A 24,066-nucleotide genomic window follows, 5' to 3' on the forward strand; every position below is an offset into this window, starting at 1 on the left:
TTTTTTTGAAAAAAACATTACATTTTCCTCTTAATAGGACGCCTACAACACCATCTGATTTTTTTCAATTTTTTATTTCAAGTATTTCTTAATGCGGGCCTTAGAGGGTTAAAGCAGATTTTTTTCTGGGTATTTTCCTCCTGTATAGAAAGTCGATGGGAGCCAACTTATGTTCCACCATTTCACTATGTTCCACCACTTGGATTTCTTAGGACTTTTGATATGTTATTACTAACATATTTATGAAACAAAAAAAGTTGAAAGAGTTTGTGTTGCAATTTGTTCAAGGTTCAACCCTAGATTGCCTGTACTAAAAGCACTTCATGTTTGGAATTGTAACAGCTGAAATCAATAATATATCAGCATTCCAATATTAACCTGCAGGCCGCATTAAGCCAAGGTGGGGTCCCCATGTGGCCCCCGGGCCCCCAGTTGCCCATGTATGCCATAGAGAATGCCGGCCGGTCAGGTTTTATCATATATCCTGTGGCATTTTGCCACAGGATATATGAAAATCCCTGGCCATGGGTTATGTGTTTGTGGGTGTGGAGGAGAGAGGTTTAATCAATATTTTTTCAGGTGACTGCAGACTCCATCCACCTGCAGACTCATGGCGGGGATGTCCTGCTCCCCAGTATGTCTGGTTTTTTTGATGGGGACGACCTCATGGATGTCCATGATCTAGAGGTCTGTGGGGATGACAGCCCATCCCAAAGCACAGGTATGTCAGCCTTTCACCATCATCAGGGTATTTTTCAGCCATGCCTTATACCCAAACTTCTTTGCCCCCTTTTTTTTTTTTACTATTTTGAAAAACATTTTAAGTAGTTCAGATAGCTGATCTACAACCTTACAATGTGTTGATGTAGATTGGCTATTTGACGTATTTTAAAATGTTTATAAATTAGAAACAAGTGCTAAGAGTTTTATGGATTAGGTGTAAGGTATGGATGAGAATTTAGCAGTATTGTGTCATAACATCAGAAGTAGCCTACTTATGACTTTTCTAACATTGTGTGCCATCACCCCATGGAAACACCCCTATTGTTAAAATGTTACATTTAAAGAACAAAGGTATTTCAATTGCTGATTTTTGGTGGGGTGGGTCCAACTTAATGTTGGTGTCAGGCACATGCACACAGACATCAAAGGGGGCTTGAGCCCCTGCCCTTTTATCCGTCTCCAAACCATGACTTTTTGAGCGGTGGTCAGTCACACCGTCTCCATAGCGTGGCCGTGTCTGTCTGTCTGTCTGTCTGTCTGTCTGTCTGTATGTAGCCTCTGGTGTAGCCTGAGTACCCTGGGTGACCAGAGAGGTGCTGTTGAGTCTAGCCTGCCCTGAGCATCAACTGCAATACACACACACACACACACACACAGGCACCCCTCCCCCCCACGACCACCGCTCAGTTCACACGGGTGTGATTTTTACTATTGTGAAAGACATGCAAATACCCCCTTTCCATGACATACCTGGAATCATTCTTCTTACGCCACATCTAGAATATTGACTTGATAATGCTTAGTCCAGTGTGCTATCTCACATTACAATATTACTACCAAAAGGCCCTTTTAGACAATTTAGCCCCTGCTTCTATAACATTCTCTGCACATCCCTGGCTGGTGTAATGATGGTGAAAGTACAATTTGATAGGGTTGAACACCAGTAGAAGCACACTTTGGACACCTTGAGAAAGAACATTTCAGAAATGTGAATAATGTGAAATGTAAATGTGACAGTCTGACCACAAACTGTCACTTTTGTTCATTACCTGCCTGGCAATGGTGCACAATTGTTAGTTAGGGTGTATGGACAAGAAACCACAAACTGCATGTTCACAGCTACTTTATTCAACAGAACACAACCAAACAAATCACAAACTCTGACATTGCTCACCCTGGCTCTAGTCTACAGGATCCAAAGAGTCAGGGTGGGGTTGGATGCTCTATGTAGGTGCCAGAGACACAGATGGGCTCACTCAGTCCAAATTGGGAGAAACTATTCCCCGTCTGTGGATAGGGGTTTGGAGGAAACCGTATGTGAACATTCAAAGTGTTTGTCAATGAGGGACAATGGACACTGGTGCGAAGTAGCAGATCTATATTTTCAGTTTGTTTCATTATGATGTCTGTTTATTATGAGTTAAAGTTTGCAAAGCTCTTATGATGCAATATCATTCACCCTATTATAATTTGGGAGGGGCCATGTGGTATTTAAGGGGTGAAGTGCTCTAAAGTTGCCAGTCTGCTGTTTGTGTCTGAGTGGGGAACTCGGGAGCTGCTTTCATAAGGTGAAGTGTTTTGCAAACTGTATAGTTATTAAGTTAAAAGCATGGTTAAAATGCATTCAGGCCTATTGTTAATTTGTTTATTCTGTTAATATCTGAGTACTTTTGCTTTATTTAGCTGAGTAGTAAAGTCTAATTATTTCGTTATCTGAGTATTTGAGCAAGGCAATGATTCCATTAGGCCTACAGTCACATACATTTAAAGGCATATTTCACTATCATATTTAGATATTTGATGTAAATGTTTTCATGCCCTTCGACCCCCTTACACACCCTTTGTAACTTCAAACTCTATTTTGACCAAGATAAATTCATCAAAAACGCACATCTTTTTCTTCTGGTGATTCATACTACCACCCTACTACGTTAAGAGACAAAATGTTTTTTCAATAACTTTTTTTCAATAATTCTTTGGGAAAATGGAAAATATATAGATGGATATATGAGGAGGGTAGTATAAATGTTTTTGATGAATGTAACATGGTTAAAATGGAGTTTTAAGTTACAATGCATGCATGTGTATTGGGACGGAGGCGTCCTGCAGGTGGAGGTCCTGATAACAATTACATAAAATATCTAAATATTGAATCAATAAAACTAACAACTGTTCAGGGATTAGACAAAAAACAGACCAAAGTTTTTTTGAAAGTGAAGCATCCCTTTTCAGAATGTGGAATCAGAAGATGGCTATATTGCTGTCAATTAGCAATTGTGAACATTTTGTGTTTAATTTGTATTTACTAGATCTATATAATTGACAAGCAATTTGACTGCTCGATTATGTTTACAGCTCCTGCTGCACAGCCGGGGCCTTCCCAACCGGGGCCTTCCCAGCCGGGGACCTCTGGGAACTTTCGGTTCTCCAACAGGCAGACGGGGGCGGCAGCAGCAGGACGTCCAGTGCCGGCTCCCCAGCCCACAGTTCACAGATGGTATGTAATCTAATCTAGCAACTTGGATTCGAATTGCTGAATTTTAGTTGCTTGCAGCTAAGCAACCCACATGAACTTGTAAACTGGTAAAGGTAACATGTCTTAAGTTAAACATGAACATGTGATAAAGACAGAGACTATCTTTCCCACTATTTCAGCCCCACCTGTTCAATTTCTTAAAATTAGTATGATTATTAGTTTCTGATTATCTGGTACATTTTCTCATTTTACTCATACCCTTGTTTTTATGTTGCAGCGTGGTCACAACATTTCAATACTATCTATGCGCACTGCCTAGTAATTCAAACGTTTGTATCATTTGACATTTTCATTATTTCATTCTACATAACTTCAACGTTCAGTAAAGTACCAAATAAAACCCCAAACAGTTGGTTGATATTATACATACTCCTTTATGGGGAACCTTTCTGTAGATATTTGTGTGGCGCCACTAATCAGAGGCTCTGGGTTGTCAGTCTGTTCAGAGACATAGAGATAAACCACACTTGGTGTAGTCTGACATCTCTTGGCTGTTCGCTTGTTTGGAAGCATGTATGTTTGTTTCATTTTTGAGAAATTATATTTTTGAATATTCTTTTTTTGAAAATGTTTAAATTCATTTAACATTTCTTTTGGACATGCCTTCATTTTGGAAATTTTTGTACATGCGTTCATTGCCTAGCAAGATGAAAATAAATGTCCATAATGGCTAAATCTTGGTTTGTCTGTTTAATTACAATTACTTGAACAACAAATGTACAGCTACAACACAAAGTACAGCCTTTAACTAAATGATAACTTTTATTGCATTAAAAAGTGTACTTTGTTTTAGACAAACGAATGCACTTCAAACTCCACCTGTCTTATTGTTTATTTGTACTATTGTCTACTTTTGTCTTCACAGCCAAGTTTTCATCGGCAAGATTGTTGATGGCAAACTGACTAAGGATGACAACGGAAAGCACGTCATTAGATATAATGACGATGTGACCCTGGACATCCTAATCAACAAGGTCAAGGCCGCCATGAGGACCACAGAGGAGATAATCCTCGTTGACACCCATGGTGTCCAAATATTGGAAAGTGAAGACACCTCAGGTAAGTAATGCTTACATAGTTGGTCTGAGCCTTATCTTAATGAATGCCGTGTTGCATATAGTCATAGATTTTAATATTTGTGTATGTATACTGGGTATCTGCACATTTCCAAAAGTGACAATATAGTAACTGCTATTACCTTTTTATTTACTGGACAAATTGTCAAACATTCAGAAAGGAGTGAACATTTGAAAATGGGTCTACAAGCTCATAAAATCGTGTCAGTCATCTGTGATTTGCCTAATATGTGAAATGACATACAAGTGAATCAATAAAGGCTCTTTATTCTTAAAGCAACTCTTTTATATAGTAGTTCAAAAAGATGACAGCCACAGCCCCATCCCATGACATTGATATAAATATTCAAAATTGATAGCAAGGTATGACTTTTGATGCATTGAGAGATGTAGTAAGGACATCATTTGCCAGCACAAGGTTGTTGCTCTTGAAACAAAATGTAAATAAAAATGTCTATAATTATTTTCTGTATTTCTTTTTAAAGACCCATTCTACTGGAAAATGCCTGCTAGGAGGACTGTGGTCTTAACACCGGAGGAGCTTCAGCTCCTCCAACGGGTCAAGCGGCGAAGGACACGGTAAGATGTATTGCATGTATCTAAATGTGTGTTTTCTGTGTGCGTTTCGTTTTCTACACCTCTGGACGTGCTTGTTAAATTATTGGAATGCACAAAACCTTTAACTACCTGTACACAGTATAATGGTCTTGTGTTGACAAACATGGATGTATGCAAAGTGTCAGTTAAAAGTATTCCTATTTATAGTTGCACAACTGATTGATTTAGCAAATGGTACAATCTTGTGGCATCTAATAGTAATCTAAGCTTGCTTTTTACTTCAGGATCAAATTAATCCATTTTTCCTTCATCCTGCAGTGGTGCTGAACCTGAGGTCAGGTCCCAAATTGACCTACTGGTCGAGGCTGCCCAAGGCCTGGGGCCAGTGGTGGATTCGGTGAGGCAGCTCACCGAATTTGCAAGACCCCACACCTACCTTCTCACCCCCCCCCCCAGAAGCGTGCAGTCTCGGAGACTTTAAAGTGCATGGTCTGCCAAGGTTTGTCAATCCCTTATTGTATTCTTGGACTTAAAGACATTTACACTAAAAGGATGGACATTGATGCTCATTAAAGAGATTCATGAGCTCACAACACATTGCTCCAGGACCCCTTGTGGTTTCATTTGTCAGCTATTTTCACGTGACAGAATCATTGTAAGCTGTAATGATAAATTATGTTTCAAATTGTGTTCAACAAAAGTCTGCTTTGCGCCAAAATGGGTACACTTTTGCAGCCCTGTGTACCCAGTGGTTTTGTAGAATGCGTACCTAACACTATGACTGAACAATGTGGTGTTCTCTACTAACAGCACTGAGTTAGAAATTGGTAATGGGAATATTAGATTGATTGAATATTAGATTGATCTCCTGATGTCAAATGCTTGACTCTTGCAGATTCCATGAGGCACCCTGTGGTGTGCCCACTGTGCCGCAGCCTTGTGGGGTGCAGGACCTGCGTGGAGCGGTGGGCCACCGAGGGAAATCCTCCGGACATATGTCCCAAATGCCGTCAGCCAGACCTCCAGGCACGGATCTTCGAAATCACTGGACTGGAGGACATTTTTGCGATCCACAGGGATAATGTCGCTGAGTAGGGTGCAGGCCCACTGACCTATCCCTGTGGATCACAAAAATGTCCTCCAGTTCCGGAAGGACCCCCCCCCCCACCCCCCACCCCACCCCAGATTTTTTTTTTTTTTTTTTTAATTTTTTCAATTTGGGACTTGACCTCAGCCATTTTTTGGGCCCCCATAGCCTGTGCACATCACGCCCTGACCTCAGGCATAATTTTTGTTTGGGCCCGTCGCCCTTCTTTGGCCCCCCATAGCCTGTGCACATCACGCCCTGACCTCAGGCATAGTTTTTTTGGGCCCACCGCCCTTCTTTGGCCCCCCATAGCCTGTGCACATCACGCCCTGACCTCAGGCATAATTTTTTTGGGGCCCACCGCCCTTATTTGGCCCCCCATAGCCTGTGCACATCACGCCCTGACCTCAGGCATAATTATTTTGGGCCCATCGCCCTTTGGCCCCCCCCATAGCCTGTGCACATCACGCCCTGACCTCAGGCATATTTCTTTTTTGGGCCCACTGCCCTTCTTTGGCCCCCAATAGCCCTGACCTCAGGCATAATTCTTTTTGGGCCCCACTGCCCTTCTTTGGCCCCCAATAGCCCTGACCTCAGGCATAATTCTTTTTGGGCCCCACTGCCCTTCTTTGGCCCCCAATAGCCATGACCTTCTTTGGCCCCCAATAGCCTGTGCCCTGACCTCAGCCATAATTTTTTTTGGGCCCCACCAGATTTTGTTTGTTGAGAAAATTTAAAAAATGTTTATGACACTTTCATTGTACTTGTCTGTTTCTTTGAAATGCAAGGAGTGTTTATTTATTCACTGAATTCAGAGTAAATGCTTTTCTTGGATTAATTTACTTGTTTAATAGCCTAATACAGCATATAAAGGTAATGTCTTTAGCACTGTTCAGTAAAGCAAGTTTACACCTAGTATCTTGTTGAATACCACAATGGTTTGAAGTATTATGCTGTGATTTTTAAAGGAGTAGTTCACCACTTTTCCAGGAGTAGTTCACCACTTTTCAACCTGTCTTCATATAATAGATTCTGACTAATGTTCATTTTTATTTTCTATTCAGTCTGGGTCTCATAGGAGAGCTGTCAAATCCTTCCTACCGGTGACCAAAAATATTAAATGATATTTTTGAAAAAAAAAAAAAAAAAAAAAAAAAAAAAAAAATATATATATATATAATATTATCACGAGAACAATGGCTTCCACTTTAACATTGCACATCTTTCAGGAATAGAAAGCCTGCAGTTTCTATTAGCTTGCATTTCCCATTGATGTCACCGGTAGGAAGGATTTGACCCACCCACAGCTCTCCTATGAGACCCAAACTGAGTAGAAAAAAAATGTGATATTTTATCATGAACATTAGTGAGGACCTATTATATGAAGATTGGTTGAAAAGTGGTGGAGTGCCCCTTTAAGCAAATTACCGTACTGTAAAATGAAGAGTAAACACAACTGTCTACGTTTTTGTGTTCAAAATTAAACTTCACATTGAGCCTTAGAGACCCATTAGACAGCAGGTCTAAATGTAGACCAAAATGAGATAAAACAACTAATATAGAAGTTGAATTTTAATACACAATACCCACACAATATTGATATTAAAATGAGTTTCATTTTAATATCCAAATGTTTTCAAATGATTTGAAAAAGCATTGCTCCATTTCATCATCCATAAAAAAATTTTGAGCAGTTTAAGGCTCTATATTAAAACAACACTCATATACAATACAATAGAATTAGGCTATAACAAGGTTAAAACTGGGACATAGTGTGTTATTATGAGCTGTAGGTTTTAACAAGCTGAAAGAGACCATGATGGAAGAGCTGCTGGAGGTGGGAATTGAAGAGATTTTAATCAGTGCAGCAGAAGATAATGCGGGCAGAGGCAGTGATTAGATTTATTGAAGAATCTTGTTTGTGGGATATAATATAATTCGAGAAACAGAAGAGGGCGGTAATGCAACTACTAAAGATGCCAACCGCCAGAAAACCTCACAAAGAAGAACGATCCAATAGAATCTTGGTAGTAATGTGACGTGTATGGTCATGTGACACATCCGTTGTTGCAAGATGGCGGACTACGCAGATACAGCTGTAAAGTATTTTCCGGAGATATTCAGATAAATGTATATCGTTGTTGAAATTTAACTTTTATCACAACACAAAAGTGTCTCGTTACCAGGTTATTAATCTACTGTACAATCATAGTTTAGTAAGTAAATCATAGTTTAAAATAACGTGGTTAAACTTTGATATAAAAATAGGCTAATGTTGGGGTGCTAAATAATGATGTATATAGGCCTAATAAGTCCTACTGTGTTGTTTTTATACTAACGCTATGTTTAGATATGACTATGAGATAATATGGGTTGTGACATGTGAAGGATACAGTTCACAAAGCTCACAAAAGAAAGTACCTACTGCGCACATGCTTAAAATAGAAGCTAACCTTGTCATTTTACATGATGCTAAACACAAACCTACTTTGTTATTATGCAATCTCTAGCGAGACCTGTCTTACTGTAACTTCATCGAATAACCTTGTATGGATATTTATACTTGTTTGATCTGTGTAATTACATGTGCAGTATACTAATAGATTATGTTACGATGTTAATGTTAACGTGTGTAATTTGTGAAGAACCTTAAACTATGCCGACGAGACTTCAGGGTTCATACGATTTTTTATGGAAAAGTAATTTTATTAGAATAATTTTCAGGAATACATGAGTATGGGAAAAGAAAGCATGTTAAACTAGAAGCATTGCATAGGAAAATGTACAGATTCATGACGGTACAGTTCACTGGTACAAGGTCTACTAAAAGGAGATCTATGAAAAGACTAAGCTTATTTCAACAGGAAACCATTTAAGTATCTCATATAACATTGAATGACAGACAAATAGAACACAGTAGTCTACTATGCGTGTAGAAATTCTCTATATTCATAAGCTGCGTTCATGATTTAAGTCATTTTGTTCAAAATGGACCAATCTTGCAAACTTTGGAAGCCAATGTTAGACAATTAGGATGGAATATGAAATATCGGACAGATCTGTCTTGATCAAATGACTATAGGGATACTGTATACTGATTTGCATGATTTTTGATAAATGCAAATAATAGGAAAACATGTGTTTTACATAAGTCGGCCTCCTGGTGGCACAATAAAAGGCAGATATGAAAAATGCAGGGCAAAGGTGTATCCTTTTTTTTACTGACTATACTACTGCATAGTACTGTGTTCTATTCGTCTGTCATTCAATGTTATATGAGATACTTTAATGGTTTCCTGTGGAAATAAGCTTAGTCTTTTCTAGGATCTCCTTTTATTAGATCTTGTACCAGTGAACTGTACTGTCATGAAACTGTACCTTTTGCTATGAAAACTGACATTAAAGTCTTCAATCAATCAATCAATCAAAGCCTCTAGGGAGTGCATATACAAAGTTGTACACTGATCAGTGGAGGTAAAAACACGAATTGGCCTGTTATAGCGCCACCATGAGGCTGATTTGATTGTTTTTAGTGGCATTTATTCCTTGGCCTATTGGGAATGAGCATGCACAATTTCATCAAAATCAAACACTGCATTCATGATTTGAGGACCAATCCTGCAAACTTTGGAAGGCAGTTTTAGCCAATCAGGATGGAATATGGAAAATCAGACAGATCCATGTCGATCATATGACTGTAGAGATACTCTCTACTGATTTGCGTGACCATTTTTGGACAAAATCTGTAGGAGTACTGGCAAAAGTTATTTTTGCCAAGATCGGCCTCCTGGTGGCGCTATAACAGGCCCATGTGACAGTGACCAGAGATTAGCTGGTAACAGACGGACACACACACACACACACACACACACACACACACACACGCACACACACACACACACACACACACACACACACACACACACACACACACACACACACACACACACACAGCTATAGATATCTATAAATAATACCATCACTAATAAATCAGTTGATTTATATATTCTCAGATTTGTTCACACAGTATAAAAGGTGTTGGATTTGTGGATGTGGACATTTCTACCGGTATCAAGAATTGACAGAGGGGCTGCACAATGTTGATGACCACAATATCTTGTCACTGCACGTTTGTCTTTTCTTGAGACAGTCTGTCCATGTATTCAGCTATACACTCTGTAGATAAGCTATCTGGTCAGGGTAAAATTCAATTCCTATTGAAAATCTAATGATACTTTAGTACCCTGACCCTATCTCTTCTCTTGCCAACGTCCCCCACAAAGTACAAACTAGCAGCGCATTGATTTGATGGGAGCTTGTTTTATGTTTGGGTTAGGGTTAAGACATGATGAATCATCATGAATCATAAATCAATATGATTTAGTGATGATATGCTTTATGAAAGTATCATGTGCTGGCAGTGCATAAATGTAGAAATTAAGTTCTTCCTATTTGTCCCAAGCTCCTGTTTGGTGAACATCGATGTCAGTAGAAAAACATGACCGAAGTATATATTGGATACCTGATCGATGATCGGTTTTGATTGAAACATTGTGGCCTAATAAACTTCATGTTTCCGAACCTGTATTAAATGTCCTACTCATTGTGTGTTGAAAGGGACCGGTGAGATAAAGATCCACGTGACCAACAAACACAATCAGACCACCATCAGCTTTAAAGCCAACAGAAAGAGCCAGCCCTACATGTATGAGCAGCTACAAGACATCTTTATAGATGACGTCTGCCTGGTGAGAATGGCCATATTCTACATTGATATGCATATCACTGCACATTTAGTCACTGTCTGGCAGAAACTTTGTATCTCCTTATTTTCAAGAAAATTCCCTCATAAAATAAAATTAACCTGACTCCGCCAGATGGCAGTAGTGCATATACCGCACCACTACAATCTGGGATTGCTCGGGCAGACACGATGTAAGGGGCGGGCCATTTTTTTAAGTTCTTTAGCAGGTGATTGGATGGGGCCGTCTGTCTATCACAGTCTGGGAGTGGCAACTCCAACCTGTCTGCATGACGTCCAAGAGGGCGATAGCAAGAGGGCGCAAAAGACCAGTACTTCCCGTTTCTGCATGACGTAGGTGGATACCTTTTTAGGAGGCGGAAGCATGTTTGGAGTCTATTCATTTACAATGAGAGAGCTAACGTGAACACAGAGCAAAATAATAGTTCAGAAGCTATGCACTGAACTAAATATTGGACCAGATCATCACAAGCCTCATTATATTAACAAAATTGTCATGCTAAAGTGGCTTTTTTCAGCGACACAACAAAGGAGACAATCAACTTTATTATTGCTCTTTAGCTGTCCCAGCAACACACTCTCGCGGGATCTATAGCACCAGTAAACAGGACGTGCACTCCCACTTAGGAGTCAATTTGTAGGATTTGTGTACCATGTCGCACTCTAGTGGATCCAATGAGGATGAGCTATCTTCATTAATTAAATATCTTTGATGACGTTACACCCAGAATCCGCCTCCTGTGTTTCCATGTGGTCTGCAGTCAGACTCTATTGGCTCAGAGACGTCAGAGCCCGCCCGTAGCTGTCGCTGATTGGTCCGGCCGGGAACATTCCGATGACATCCACTCTCCCCGAGTGATTTTAGATGGTAAGCAGGGCGGTAGGCATTGCTGCCACCAGATGGCGGAGTCAGGTTATCAAAAAAACGTACAACCCTAGTTATGATAAAATAGTGTTCCAGAAAAGTAGTAGATATAGCGGGGTCCTCCCTATGATCCCCAGGTTCTATGTTCCCCACTTCTCCCCCAAAAAGGTAAAATGTTCTCCAGGTTCTATGTTCCCCACCCACCCTATATGATGTGAGATAATGAAGCAAATTGATAAAAGCCCAAACAATAGGAACTTCAATTCTCCTACGGTCGCAGTTACAATGAAAAGCACCACCGGCTGTCTGACAGCCTGTCTGTCATTCACGTTACTTGACGTCACACTTTTGCCCTAGTCATATCTCTGCCACCGTTGGCCCTATCAGTGCCAAACAATGCACATACACTCTTTAGATGGCAAATTCTCACATGACCCTCCTCTAGACCCACCAGGGCTGAGGGAACATAGGGCTGAAGGAATATAAGGCTGAGGGAACATGGGGCTGAGGGAACATAGGGCTGAGGGAACATAGGGCTGAGGGAGCTTGAGCATGGACCCCAAACCTTTGAAGGCAGTGGTAGCCAATCAGGACGGAATATGGGAAATGGGACAGATCCATGTTGCTGACATGACTTTAGAGATATTGTGTACTGCTTTGTGTGATTGTATGGCCAAAATCTGTAGGAGCAAAACATCAAAAATCAGCCTGCAGTACACAATATCTCTAAGTCTTGTCAGCAACATGGATCTGTCCCATTTCCCATATTCCCTCCTGATTGGCTACCACTGCCTTCAAAGGTTTGTGTATGCACCTGACGGTCACTTATCTCTTGCTTAGGGAGTCACACTGGCATGGAGTCAAACTGTACCACGAGATGAGAAACAACCAAGACGTTTCCACCTCCAAACTTCAATGTTGAATGGCATATTTGGAAACCTATTTATTGGGGAATTGTTTATGCATTCAATACTTTTTCCCCCCCCACTTTTTATTGACACAGCGTATTTACGATCAAAAACTATATCGTTACACAATATACTGGAGGGAAATTCTATATCCTTAAAATCTACTGACAGTCCACATCCACCAAATTACCTTTTTATTCTTATTTTTTTTTTTACTAAACTGCAGTAGCATTCCGACGCAGGCATGCAAACACACACACACACACACACACACACACACACACACACACACACACACACACACACACACACACACACACACACACACACTCTTAAACAAGAAAAACTCAGTAAAACACTGCACATATCGTTTCCTCACATTCCTCACTGTTCGCTGCCATCAAAGTAGCTTACCTTTTGTGATTTTATAGAAAAATATCCATCCATTATTTCCAACCGCATTCTTTTGTAAAAGCCCTTACGGGCGCAGCCGTTCCAATGAACGAGGCCGCACCAGTCGTAGACATAGAAATAGAGAAACTAGATCCGGTGCTGAAAAAGGGACCAGAAAAGTGATCCCGCCGTCATTGTTGTTTATATATGCTCAAGATTTCAGAGTAGCGTTAACATTGTGCTGCTTATGCTGCACACACCCGCCCCAGCCCCCATCTGCTCAGACAGGCTCTGCCGGGGAAAAGAACAAACTCTCAGAATTGGGGAACGCTAGGGTTTGTGTGGTTCGGAAACCTTACCTTCAATTTGTACGTGGAAGAACCTGCAAAGGTGCATTTGCATGCGTTGGCTTGCCATATGCATATGAACCAGAGGAACATTGAACTGCAAATGGAGAATAAATATGTTCTCTTAACTAATGATGAACCTGATTGCAGGGTTTCCTGCAGGAAAAAGTCTTGACCAGGGGGGGATGTCATGGCGCACGCGCAAAGCGCGTGCGCCGAAAATTTTTGATAATTAATTAATTAATTTGAGTAATTAATTCACTTAATTTTTAATATTAATTCTTATTTTTGCCCTATAAAAAACACATGAATGTGCCCATGATGACGGAAAACGCAACTACATGCTATCATCCACATTTATTCAACATTGAATAACTTATATTGCCGGTTCGCCACCAAAGGGTTAAAAAAATAGTGTGCACGCTGGTGTACGAATTCGTGCACAGATGATGCACTATGCATGTACACGCTTTTCACAGCTTTCAAACAAAAAAATTCGCTTGGAAATCCGTTCAGGCATTCAGGAGATACCAGCCCTTATGTTTTCTTCAAATGTAAACAAACATGGCTGCCATGTTTGAAAGATAGGGTTGGTATGGGGGTTAAACATGCAATTTCGCGATCGCGATCATGCCTAGTACATTGTTGGAGGTCCAAAAAGTTTTTTTGAAAAAAAATTTTTTTTTGAATTTTTTTTTTTTTTTTTTTTTTTTTTTTTATACCCTTGGGGGGGCGGGGGGGTTTTCTGGCCAGGCGGGGCGCCTGGCCTGTAAAGTGCTGCAGGAAACCCTGGATTGAAGAAGCTACATCGATTTTGAAATGAAAACAATGTTCTCTTATCCTTCTCTTGTCCTTCTCTTCAGGTTTGTTGAATGTAAAGATTGTGGACGGAAGATGCACCAGATAAGTGTTTTACCATACAACGTCATCTGGCCGTCTGGGTATGACAGTTTGAAGAATCACACAGTTAGAATGTAGGGCTCAACCAAATTGGGGGAAAAACTATATTGTGATAATTTATTGCTCTATGTCAACAGGACACTTGCAGAATATGTTGTGCATGGCATGTACTGGTAACCATTAAGTCATTCAATCATTGTTATTTATCAGATGGACGATTCTGTTGAAAACAGGTTTTCTTTTTCTATCTAGAATTTAAGGTGTCGATTTAAATTGACTATGTACATTGCTTTGTCAATGCTGAAATGATATATTTTGCAGCCCTATTGGAACGTATTCTCTCCTTATTGTCTCTTACTAGAATCATCTGTGACAATGGTTTGAAGAAGAGCGGTAAAACAAGGAAGGACAATACGTTTTCTGCCAAAAGTGAGTATGCTCCCTTAACATCCTACTGTAATTCCCACTTTTGCTTCTCTGGACTACTTTTCAGGGGCAGTTATTTTTTCTCCACTTAGCTTGTCCTGAATTATTCAGAAGTCAGTAGCTTAAAGCAGTTTTTTTAACGAACATTCAGGTAAACAAGAACCTAGTCTGAGTAACATAAACCACCCCAATAGAGACTGCATATTGTGGCTGTCGGGCTCATATTTTGTACCTCTTTAGTCTACTCTGTACTTGTACTGTATAGTTATAAATGGACTTATAGATCGTCTATTTTAGATGCCTTTAAAGATTTTTGAAAATCTACACCTATACTTGTTAAAGCATTGTAATTGGGATTGAAAGCTTCAGAATCTTACCTGACTTTCGCCAGATGGTGGCAGCATTGCGTATATAACGCTCTGCTTTACCATCTGGTCTTGCTCGGCCAGCGTTGATAACACTCGTAAAGTCCCGGGCCGGACCAATCAGCGGCAGCTATGGGCGGGCTCTGAGCGGCTCTGAGCCAATAGAGTCTGATTGCAGACCACGTGGAAACCCAGGAGGCGGATTCTCGGTGCAACGTCATGCAGACAGGCCAATATGAGTGGTTGGAGTTGGCACTCCCAGACTGTGATAGAAACGGCCACATCCAATCACCAGCTACAGAAATTCAAAAAATGGCCCGCCCCTTACATCGAATGTGTCCGAGAGAGCCCAGATGTAAGGCAGAGCGTTACGCACTGCTGCAACTATCTGGCGAAAGTCAGGTTATTCAGAATCCATATTGCATTCGAATGTTATGTAAGCCTGCCAAAACACAGAAGACAGACGTCTATTTCTTTCTACAATCTCCAGCCTATACGATACGGCCGCGGTGCTGAGAAATGCAAGCTTAATGCTAGATCAATTCATGGTTCAAAATTATTTGTAGGCTATTCTATAGCCTATTTGTAATTAACTCATTTAGTGCCTTTCGCGTGATGTCACGCGAAATTCCCTTTGATGTCACCAGTGCCGAATGCGCGATGTCACGCGAAAAGTAATATATTACTGTAACGGCGAGTATAAATACCGAGTATATGGCGGAAGCTCCGGAGGCGAAAATCGTCGCTGATTTGTCATCATCACGGCTCCACCAGCACAAAATAGTCATCCCATAACATTGAGGTGGACGGGGGATCTCATCTTAAATGTCCATTATCTCAAAACTACACTTTAGAAGCGAAGATGGAGGCAGATGCTCGCTTATATAACACATATATAAAAGCTCCAATGCAATCCAGCATGGCACCACGTAAACAACGATCGATTCCGGCGCACGACCCGATGACGTCAGACCGGAAGTAATCACCTCGTGGCCTTCTGGCCTTCAAAATAAGATAACGGGAGTGAATGGGGGCGGGGGGGGGGGGGCACTCTGGACATTTTAATCCGTTAAAGTCAGAGGCTTTTAATGAGTTAAGCTGTGTTGTGTGGGTTTTGATACAAGTCCGCTCTGGAGACAGGAGTAGTCTACAGGACGCGATGCGCTCGTGATGAAAGCTGGAATCTTTACCAACTCTTTTTACGGTGCTATAGCCTATTTTTTGTCTGATAGTTTCTCGTCGTAAAGTGTTTTACTGAGCAGCGAGCGAGTGGATGACCAGCATCCATCGGTAACGCGTGAAATAAAAAAACAAGCCCACAATCCCACATGTGCAACACGTTGCATAAGCGATCCTTTCTGAACCTTATGTGACACACAAGGTTCACATGTGTTGTTTCACGAAGAATATTTCTTGTAACTTGTTAAATCCATTGGTGAGAGAAAAGGAGAGACGAACAGATGTGAGTCGCTGCTGCTTTAGCAAGCGACCAAGCATCCAGACAGTGTGGTTGCCATGTCTGCTAATTATAAGCGACTATGGTCTTGATTTCCGTAAAGTTGCTTGTTATATTGATCGTTTCTGGCTGCGTTTTATTTGTTGTGATCTTTTAGATCGGTAATTGCCAAGTAGCTGATGCGGCGATGCTTATAGTTTTAAATTGCTTGTGTGGCCTAGATAATATCACTTTTTGGGGCTTATTTTCGTACACCTGGTTGCTTATTTCTCTCGCAAAGTCTGGCAACACGGACTTATACCGCGACAATGCTGTAGTGAAAACGAGGTATTTTATGGCTATGCCAGCATTTTTGCTCATGTGAAAACACCCAAAAAACAAAACTCCCGGCAAGTTGAAAATGATTATGCTAATTATTTTGCAGGAAAAATTCCGGAACTGTAGTGAAAACATGCCTTTGGTTATGGGTGTGGAGGAGGGTATATAAGGACCTCTCCATGAACTCCTCACTCTCTCTGCTACTCTCCAGTTCTGTGTTGGGGTGCCACTTGGCCTGAGTGGGCCTAGCCCTTTTGTTTAGTTTTGCAATTTTATATACAACACGCATACAGCACACTCCACACATTCACACACTGCATGCATGACTGACTACTGACTTATTCACATCTCACTCCATTTCTTTTGATTATTGCATTAGTTCGTTATTTGTAGTCAAATAAACCTAAAACTTTAAATGTTTGATCATGTGTGGACCTTCTTTTGCCATGTAACCCTAGTACATGACAGTAGGGCAAAAGTGTTATGTGATGTGATGTGACGTGACGGACAAACAGACAGACTGACTGACAGCCGTTGGAGGTTTTGATAGTAACTGCAACCTGGCGGTCGCAATAATAGTAATGGAATCTTATGAAGTCAGTACTGTAAATGGGATGTGATTTTTTTTGTGTTTGACAAAGTTGTGTACTTCTGGACTGGTTACGGGGTCAGTCTCTCAAAACACCAGGCTGCCCTGCCACTGAATTATTTAACCACATTAAATAGTCGAATATAGTCGATCTACAAGCTCACTATACATTACAGTGTGACTGGCTGTGAGCCTGTAGATCGGTTGTCTTTGGCAAAGTGATTTGGTTTAGAGGGAAAACGTGGACCATGGTGGAACCCTAAGTACATAGGTTTTAAGTGATTAAAAACTGTAATGCTAACTACTCATCTGACCCTCTGCAGGCGGGTATACATATCAGTATTCACTTCTTCAGACCTCGGATGCTACGAACAGCAGTCTACCACAAGATTCTTATTGGATACATAGAATATGTCAAGAAACTCGGGTAAGTTTGGCTTTCTTGCTCCTCTTTCATCTCCTTTAAACAGTTCTTTCTGCTGTCCCCTCTATTGAGTGGCCTGTACCGTTGTTCACAATCCAATAGAATATCATAATTTTCTTTTTTTACTTTCCAACTCTGAATCAGTAAGTTGTTCTCATTGACATATCCCAGTAAACACTACCATATCAAAGTGTGATAGGGAGTTTTTCCATTATTCACTGTCTATGGACGGATCCAGGATTTCTCCACCTGCAACCTTATACGGAAACCAAGTAATTTGTTCACCCTTTTATTTTGATTGATTTTGAACGAAGTCTTCTTTTCTCTTTTTTTTTGCATTGTCGGAAGATGAAAACCATTCTGTTTTCATGTCTGACGTTTCATATAAATGAGTCTAGACATGTTTTTCTTTGGCAAAGTATGACAGCAGAGAGTTTTGCGAGGGGTGACATAAGTTATTTGTAGCCTAAAATGCACCAGACGTTTTGAATGAATGTTATCAGTCAGGGGTCCCTCTATCGAGATCTAATTGTTTCCGTGTGTTCCTCTGCCCAGGTATGCTATTGTAGATAAATATTAATGTTCCACAAGGATGAAGGATTTGAAGAGTTGACAAAGGTTTATTCAAAGAGGCAAGAAGTTGAACAGAATAACAGCATTACAGATCCTTTGAGGAGCAGGCCTCCTGGCCTCTCCTGTCAGCCCCTCTGGGCACAAGCCTCCCCTGTACCATTATCCTACAGTTCTTATAGTCCATTCTGACACAGATGCTATTATAAACATGTTCTTATAAGGATTGTGTACTAAAGATAAAGCAACATATAAATAGTTACATAGGGTGCAGATTTGCTGACAGTGTAAACAAGCAAGCATAGGTGGGGGAGAGAACTCAGCTGTTAGATTGACAGCTGCAGGTACATCTAAAAGAGTAAGTAGCCTTGTGAGATTCTTTAGACCACATACAGTACACTTATTTGTTACACTATAAATATTTCTACCACAATGCCCAGGGTCACATTTGGGCATGTCCGCCAAGTGAAGGAGACGACTACATCTTCCACTGCCACCCTGCCGACCAGAAGATCCGTATATCAGGAGTGGTACAGGAAGATGCTTGACAAGGCCTAGGCTGGGAGGATCCTGCACGACTACAAGGTAGAGATGACTGGCAAACCTTAATTAATGCCAAGTTTATAACCGTACGATGAAAATAGCCCATCTCCAAACTTGTAACTCGATTATTTTCGGTGTTGACCACGGTCGTATGACTAAGTATAATTCAGGCTTTATTTGTGCTTTCTTTGTCAAATTCTTTTTTTAATTTGGGATATACATGCAGCTCCCTTTCACATGGAAGATATTCATTTCCTACTTTTTACGTTAAATACCTGACTCAGATTGGGCCTTTGGGGAGGTGACTATGCATGACAGTAAGCTAAATTGGTTGTGTGAATTGACATTATCATGCGTCTTCTGCTGACCGTGATTACCCCAAGCACTGGGTGGGCGTTTTTGCAGGAACCAAAAAGTGGAAGAGCCAATCAGTGTCTGTCAATCAATGGGCCCTGAGAGCAGACCCATAGAGCATACTGATAACATGACCTTTTGATGCTGGTGATTTTCCTTCGCCTCCTCTTTGGGGGGAACCACAACAGGACTTTGATGGCCTTTCATAAAAAAAAACTGAACATATTCCCAGGTTGAACATTGCCAGTATTCCAGCTCTTTTTCCCAGAACACCCCAATTTTAACTTGTTTTAGAATAGTTGAATTGACCCCATTTATCTTTGGACTCCCTCCTCAGGACATCTTCAAGCAGGCAACAGAGGACCAGGACCGTGTGACCAGCGCCAATGAGCTTCCCTATTTTGACGGTGATTCTGGCCCAATGTTTTGGAAAAAAGCATCAAGGAGTTGTAACAGGAGGAGGAGGAGCGCAAGGAGGAGAACACCGCCGCTTGTGAAACTCCTGAGGTCAGAACCGCAACTCTTGTTTAATTGTTTTCGAGCAGGAGGAGGTTGAAACTAAAGTTTTGTCATTTGAGCTGCAGTTGACACTGACTGGAAGGTGTCACTGGACAGGTTTGTGTTTGTTGTGGATGTCACAGTGATTGTTGAGCTGGGGACTGAGCTGAAAATGTAACTGTCCAGTGCATGTACTGTAAATGTGGTGTTTTTCACATGGGTCGCTTTTTGATGTTGATATGACTTCATTCTGAAGGTATGAAGTGATCCTATCGTTGTTGTTTTTTTACAGGCTGCCCTGTACATTGCCCTTGATGCCCAGTTTGATTACACAGTTGTAAGTAGATGTATTATATCTTCATCTTAAATTGTCTGTATCTTCATCTTTAATTTTCTGTACTGCACTAAACTGAACAACTGGTATTTAACAATGATTTCAGTATAACATGCCCCTATTGAGGAGGTGGTGGTGTGTGTTGCTGCTGGAAAACTACACCTTGGACAGGTCAGAATTCATTTAATTCAATAGAGGATGTCTCAATGACTGCAGCTATTTTCTCCCCCGTGTGTGTGCGTGCGTGTGTGTGCGTGTGTGTGCGTGCGTGCGTGCGTGTGTGTGAGTGAGTGTGTGTGAATCTTTGCTTCTGCTTTTTTTCTGAGTCCAGTGAGGGTGAATTATGACTGCTGCCTTTATTTTTGTGAATCTTTAGCACTGACACCAGTGCCTTCTCTTTGCTGCATACTGCTTCTTTCCTTGTTCTCTGTCTCCTGTTGTTGTTATTCCCTATGATTCTGTCATTGTTTTGCTTATCGTCTATTGCACACAGCCATTTTTGGCTTAGTTGGGTCTGGCCGGACTCATTCTCTGATGCATATTGTAGCTGTTGTTGACTTATTTATTGTGTTAAATGATGTAAGAATTTTCCCTTGGATTAATAAAATCACCTTCCTTACCTACCTAAAGTGCTATATGAAGAAACAAACTTGAACCTGCACATAACTGATTCACCATCCTGGTATTATTATTATTACTTCTTTTTTTTCTTCTTTTTTTTATAGTTACGGGAATGTCTTTGCCCACTGGTCCAAAGATTGTGAGGCACTCCTCCAGGGCAAGCATCCTCCTGTCTTGAGACTTCAGCGAAAGAGAAAGCGTGAGGAGGACACTGAGGTAAGTTATCGGGTGGGGGGACACACAACAATGAGATGTATGATGTTATCTTAGTTGTTGTTTTCACAAGATTTAGTTATGCCACAAATGTGTAGAAATAATGCCACATTGACTTCTTCAGGCAACCATGACACAGAGGTCTACTGAACCCCGTGCATGCATGGCTGACATGTTGAGCGTCTGTGTATTCCAGACATGCAAAAGGACTGGAATAAGGTTGGTTAAGACCTAGTTATTTTAAGCAATAAACCAAACCTCAAACAAAGGCACATTTATTATGTTTTCGAGACGGTGACATGAGGGACATATTTATAGTAATTTGTATTGTTAATTCACTTCGACAGCACATTTGGTTCATTTAAAAAATAACATGTTAACATGTTTTTTATGTTAGACTTCTATACCCAGATGTGGAACCGGGGTGGGTGCAGTGCCACTTTTGCCACGGTTGGCTGCACAAAGCTTGTGCAGGCAATGGAATGGAAGAGGATGGCTCCTTTCACTGCGGATGCACAGATAACGCAGATAACAGCCCAAGGTAATATATGTTATTGTACAGTAGGTACAGTGTCTCTAGTAGTAAACACATTATAGCCAAAGCACAGAAAACAAAACAGATGTACACTTACAACAGCTTATTGACATACTTTAATGGCACTTCTTTATGATTCACACTGTGGCTATTTTACTTGGGAAGGTTTCTGTGGATGATGGAGAATAGGGGACAAAGTTGTTGGGTACCTCAAGCAATGTTGAAAATTGTCAAAATCCACTTATATTTAGTTGTGACCCCTAAGCCCTGTAAGCCCTTTTCTGTCTGGTCTGCTATTTATTAAACAATCCTCTTCTGTACCATGCATAGTAATTAATGCATACGAAACGGAGGGGGAGAGAGATTTAATCCGTTTTATCCGTTGGTCTCTCAGTCTTTCTCTCTGTCCGTACCCTTACGGCCAACACTCAATCCGACGGATTAAAACAAATAAAAATGTACGTACACATGAACTACCCTGCGAACCTTTGTCAATGTAGGCGCTGTGTAGTGTTTGGTCATTGGGAAGATGCATTTGGGTGACATCTAGTGGATACAGTATGTACATAGGCTTTACAGGGACCGTACAGAACTCTGCATATCGACGTAATTACCGCACCTTCTTTCTCACCCCCAAACGTACGCAAAATCAAATGTACGTAACAATAACTGGCTCTTTCCTCTGCAGGATCACAGAGGCTGTTGAGAAGGGAGGAGTTCTGACAGTTTTCTCCAAGGATCAGATCAAGGTAACTTTAAAATCAATTGTGCTGTTAGTTATTAAATTCTCTATCAATAATTACCATTTTCATCATTAACTGTCTTTGGTCTCAGAGCCTCCATGATGACCTGTTCAGCGGAAGGATCAGATCAAATAGGTTCTACCTATGGGAGAACCCTAACACCAACCTGAGGCTTAAACAGCTCTTAAAGCCAAGATGTCTGCCATTTAGTGAAAAGAGGGTAAATGGAAATTACATTTTGTCACATGTATTGAGTATGTACTTAACAATCAGTAAAAGTTGGATGATGCTTACTTCTCTTTTAAACAGTCATCTGAGCTGTTGGTGTTAATCGAGGAAGTGACTGGACTTGGAGGAAGAATCAGGGCAGGGGAGTTCAGACTACTGGACTTTGTTTTTGACGTCATGCTGCCAGAGGTAAGACAGCCAGTGTTGGTGGTACCTCATGCTAAACCTGGATGAGCATACTTTCATGGTGCACAGCTAAAAAAAGGTTTTGAGATTAATTTACAAGGGGGGAAATGGGGGGGAGGGGACTTATCAAACATGAGACCGAGAAACTGTTTCTATGTATGGGAGCATGAAAACAGGCTTTAGTATTACGTCTTGGAAGCTGTAAACAGTGCTTATAGTTCTCAAGCACAATGCCTAATTGTACACAACCGTTTGAAACCCATTTATTACTTATTTCAATACATAGTACACATTTCCTCCTGAACAATTTTTCAGGGTGGGCCACAAATCTTTTTTTTGCTTTAATCCTGGACAAGAAAAGTGGTGTAATTAAAGGTGTAGTGTGATCATCAATCTTTTATTCCTCTGGAAAGCAAAAGGCAAAAGACCAGTAACTTTTTACCCAGGGGTATTATTATGCTGTGCTGTTATGCTGTCCAGTATTGTCTTTGTGTTGTAACATGTGGTGATTGGATCATTTCTCAACTGTTTTTCAGATAGTCATCAAAATCTTGGAGGTCAAAAAGAGGATGAACCGGCTTCAGGCAGAGATGGTTATGGCCTGTGGGAAAATCTGAGGACAAGTGTTGCACCACCACACCCTGTTGTGTTTCAAATCGTATCCGTTGATTGGCTGGTTATAGCCTATAACTTAACTGAACACAACGTATTTATAAACAGACTTGTGTGGATGACAGACAGAACATTAAGTGAAATCCTGATCAGCAACATGCTTTGAATTGTTTGTGCATTCTTCTATGCTGTGCTCACGTTGTGTCTGATGGTGTCAGCGAGCAAATGTTGGCAAAATGTGGTTTGCGGCCCCAACAGGAGCGGAAATGGGAAGGTCCTCGCACCAAGGAGCTCGTGCTCTTTTTCAAAACGTTGTATTCTTATTCTTATAGGCCTTCTCCTAAGAATAAAAGGCAAATAAGAACAGGTGATTATTGTTATTATTGTTTTTTGCACATGAGAGTGGTGATAACCCGCCCGCCCGTTGGCACATCACTACAAGGTTCAGTTGCTACTATGATTGTATAATGTTGTTAATGAGGGATCCTCATCTTCTACACGCAGAAAGTGCGTGACCACAAACTCTGATGTTGGGCTGTCTCAGTTCTATGAGATATGACCAGAGGTCATGACCTGGAGCAGATTCTCACTCAGTACCACCTTTGTCAAACCTGCCTTTGAGGAGTTCTGTTTACCCACCAAGAAGTATGCAGATGTTATTATTCCAAGAGGAGTTGACAACATGGTGGCCTTCAACCTCATCGTTCAGCACATCAGGGACATTCTTAATGGTGACATCTGTAAGTGGCAGCGAGGGTCCCACGGCAACGGCCATGGACGGTCCATTTCAGAATGAAACGTCCAACCCCACTGGAAAGGGAGTAAGCCAAGCATTCGTCCCACTGAACCTGGGCGAGTGATCGCTGGGGCTTACTGATTGGTTGACTGGTGGGTTT

At 41.0% G+C, this 24,066-nt stretch overlaps 2 protein-coding genes across 5 annotated transcripts; both read left to right on the forward strand.

Moving 5' to 3' along the window:
• The first annotated feature begins 8,055 nt into the window (after window positions 1-8,055).
• On the forward strand, window positions 8,056-20,796 carry LOC308306280 (histone lysine acetyltransferase CREBBP-like). Of its 4 annotated transcripts, XM_080751183.1 has the most exons (11): window positions 8,056-8,110; window positions 10,598-10,728; window positions 11,471-11,610; window positions 14,119-14,196; window positions 14,517-14,584; window positions 17,633-17,736; window positions 18,744-18,888; window positions 19,538-19,707; window positions 19,991-20,035; window positions 20,139-20,203; window positions 20,758-20,796. In XM_080751183.1, the coding sequence occupies exons 4-7, from the start codon at window positions 14,150-14,152 to the stop codon at window positions 18,849-18,851; spliced, it is 327 nt and encodes a 108-aa protein (XP_080607309.1). In that variant the 5' UTR covers window positions 8,056-8,110; window positions 10,598-10,728; window positions 11,471-11,610; window positions 14,119-14,149; the 3' UTR covers window positions 18,852-18,888; window positions 19,538-19,707; window positions 19,991-20,035; window positions 20,139-20,203; window positions 20,758-20,796. The 4 variants fall into 4 exon arrangements, with proteins under 4 accessions (XP_080607309.1, XP_080607306.1, XP_080607307.1 ...); XM_080751180.1 differs by lacking the exon at window positions 11,471-11,610; XM_080751181.1 differs by lacking the exon at window positions 11,471-11,610 and having other exon boundaries at window positions 8,056-8,078.
• Window positions 20,797-20,808: 12 nt separating this feature from the next.
• Window positions 20,809-23,175, forward strand: LOC308306279 (uncharacterized protein; the record flags this gene model as incomplete). Its single annotated transcript, XM_080751179.1, has 7 exons — window positions 20,809-20,869; window positions 20,991-21,085; window positions 21,264-21,407; window positions 22,090-22,150; window positions 22,236-22,364; window positions 22,454-22,561; window positions 23,095-23,175. Exons 2-7 carry the CDS (start codon window positions 20,997-20,999, stop codon window positions 23,173-23,175), a joined length of 612 nt encoding a protein of 203 aa, XP_080607305.1. The 5' UTR covers window positions 20,809-20,869; window positions 20,991-20,996.
• Window positions 23,176-24,066: the final 891 nt, after the last annotated feature.

This window comes from Nannobrachium achirus (assembly GCF_963921795.1).
Source record: "Nannobrachium achirus genome assembly, chromosome: 20".
Classification (NCBI taxonomy): domain Eukaryota; kingdom Metazoa; phylum Chordata; class Actinopteri; order Myctophiformes; family Myctophidae; genus Nannobrachium; species Nannobrachium achirus.

Coding starts and splice junctions, on each gene's coding strand:
- LOC308306280 (XM_080751180.1), top strand. Junction 14,585..17,632: donor CAATACGTTTTCTGCCAAAA/GTGAGTATGCTC, acceptor GACCCTCTGCAG/GCGGGTATACATATCAGTAT. Junction 17,737..18,743: donor GAATATGTCAAGAAACTCGG/GTAAGTTTGGCT, acceptor CACAATGCCCAG/GGTCACATTTGGGCATGTCC.